Source organism: Stylophora pistillata, unplaced genomic scaffold (genome assembly GCF_964205215.1).
Source record: "Stylophora pistillata unplaced genomic scaffold, jaStyPist1.2 SCAFFOLD_3335, whole genome shotgun sequence".
Taxonomy (NCBI): Eukaryota; Metazoa; Cnidaria; class Anthozoa; order Scleractinia; family Pocilloporidae; genus Stylophora; species Stylophora pistillata.
This window is the reverse complement of record NW_028290936.1, coordinates 12082-14645: the sequence shown is the minus strand read 5'-3', so window position 1 is coordinate 14645 and position 2564 is coordinate 12082. Positions and strand designations below refer to the sequence as shown.

The following is a 2564-nucleotide window of genomic DNA, read 5'->3' as shown; positions in this document are numbered from 1 at the left end:
TTGTATATATATATTCCCTTAGCTCCGGTTGGAGCATAGGCCATTAACCACTTCCGTCCTCCATCGGGTTCTGTCCTGGGCAAATCTTCCTAAAGTGGCCCAAGTGTGGCCCCAGTTTCTCATTTGGGACTCTACACCTCTTCTCCAGGAGTTCCTGGGACGACCCCTCTTTCTCTTGCCCTGAGGGTTCCAACGTAGTGCCTGCCGGGTGATGTTGTTAGCCGGTTTCCTTAGGATGTGACCTATCCATCTCCACTTTCTCTTTGAGATCTGAGTTATGATTGGTTCCTCGCCTGCTAATTCCCACAGCATCTCGTTCGTTACCCTGTCAGTCCAACTGATTTTTAAAATTCGCCTAAGGCACTTATTGACGAAGGTCTGCAATTTCTGGGACGTTTGGTTAGTTGTTCTCCACGTTTCAGAGCCATAGAGGAGGACTGCTTTGACATTGGTGTTAAAAATTCTAAATTTGGTTCTCCGTGAGATGACATGGGAGGACCACACTTTCCTCAGCATATTGAAAGCTACTCTGGCTTTGTTTATCCTGACCTTGATATCTTCATCGGAACCTCCGTCAATGCTGACTACACTGCCTAGGTAGACAAAAGATGTTACTTCCTCCAAGATGGTATCCCTCACTTTAACTGGTCTGTTGTTGGTGCAGTTGACCTTCATAACCTTGGTCTTACTCACATTCGGATGCAGGCCTAACTTGATGGAATTAGCTGTTAGCCGTGCTGTTTTGTCCTGCATTTGTTGGTTGTTACTTGACACCAGGGCGATATCATCAGCAAACTCTAGATCTTCAAGTTGCTCCAATAAGTTCCACTGGATCCCATTTCGCTGTTCTCTAGTTGTTTCCTTCATGATCCAGTCCATAGCAAGTAGAAACAAAAACGGTGCCATCAAACAACCCTGCTTGACCCCAGTGTATAATAACTTGTAAGGAAACACTAAAATTAGCTTGATACCCATTCCATTAAAGTCTGTAAGAAAACGCTAAAATTTGGTTGAGACCCGATCTTTCCTGCAAAATTTGACCAGACAGTGAAATGGGTAGAGTCTTGCTCAACTTACGCTGAAAACACTGTTTTGCAAAAACTATCTGCAAACAACCCCAAAGCAAGTTTTTGACCGCATTGCATTGAAATCTGTAAGATAACGCTAAAATTTGGTTGAGACGCGATCTTTCCTGCAAAATTTGACAAGACAGTGAAATGGGTAGAGCTCAACTTACGCTGAAAACACTGTTTTGCAAAAACTATCTGCAAACAACCCCAAAGCAAGTTTTTGACCGCATTGCATTGAAATCTGTAAGATAACGCTAAAATTTGGTTGAGACGCGATCTTTCCTGCAAAATTTGACAAGACAGTGAAATGGGTAGAGCTCAACTTACGCTGAAAACACTGTTTTGCAAAAACTATCTGCAAACAACCCCAAAGCAAGTTTTTGACCGCATTGCTTTGAAATCTGTAAGATAACGCTAAAATTTAATTCAGACACGATCTTTCCTGCAAAATATGGCCAGAGAGTGAATTGTGCCAAGTCTTACTCAACTCGTGCTGAAAACACGGTTTTCCAAAAAGTATCTGCGAACAAGCAAAATCCAATGTTTTTGACCAGGTTCTATTGAGATCTACGAGAAAACACCAAAATTTGGTCAAATAAGCAGATTTGGTTGAAACACGATGTTTCCTGCGATATGTGACCACAGTGTGAAATGGGTCAAGTACTTTTCAACCGAGACTGAAAACTTGGTTTTTGCAAAAGGTATCTGCAAAGTTTCCAAAAGCAATTTTTTCAATAAATTATGCTGAAATCTCTAAGAAAACACTAAAATTTGGTAAAATAAGCAGTCAGCTACCAGTGATTAAATCAATCAGTCAGTCAGCAGGTCAGGTACCAGTGAGTCAGTCAACTATTCAGTTAGCCAGTCAGGCACTAGTCATTTAACTAGTTAGTCAACCAGTCAGTCAGTCGGTAGGTACCAAACAGTTAGCTACGCAGTCGGTCACCAGTCCGTTAGGCCGTTGTTAGTAGGTCAGCATGTCAGTCAACGTTAGATGGCCAGTCACGTACCAGTGAGTCAGTCAACCGGTCAGTTAGTAAGTTAGCCAGTCAGTCATCAGTTGGTCAGCAAGGCAGTCAAGCGGTCAGTGAATTGGTCAAGTACCAGTTGCTTACCAGAAAAACATTTTATTCTATTTCACTCGGTTACAAGACCAAACCTTAAGCGAACCACACTCTCTGAGGAATACGAACAGAATACTAAAATATTACTAAGAAATACAAAAATGGTTCGATTGCAAATAGCACAAAAGAATCACGTAGTACAAAAAATTCTAATGAACGCCATATCAATAAAACGATAATACCGATGATAAGGGGGGCCTTCAGAGTCACTACGAAACTGTCCAAAGGTTACTGAAAGTGTTCATCCTCATTTCGATTATCTCCAAGTACGTTAATAACAGTTCGAGCTGACATAACTTGGTAACAGGCTTAAGGAGTTCTTCTTTTCTCACCTGCACCTTAGCGATTCTTACATGCCTATCTTTTCCCG

General features: G+C 41.7%; 1 protein-coding gene across 1 annotated transcript; it reads right to left on the bottom strand.

Moving 5' to 3' along the window:
- Positions 1-549: 549 nt before the first annotated feature.
- Positions 550-879, bottom strand: LOC148715584 (uncharacterized; the record flags this gene model as incomplete). The annotated part of the gene is made up of 1 exon (XM_088746764.1): positions 550-879. A coding segment is annotated over exon 1 (330 nt), but the record flags the coding sequence as incomplete, so codon positions are not given.
- Positions 880-2564: the final 1685 nt, after the last annotated feature.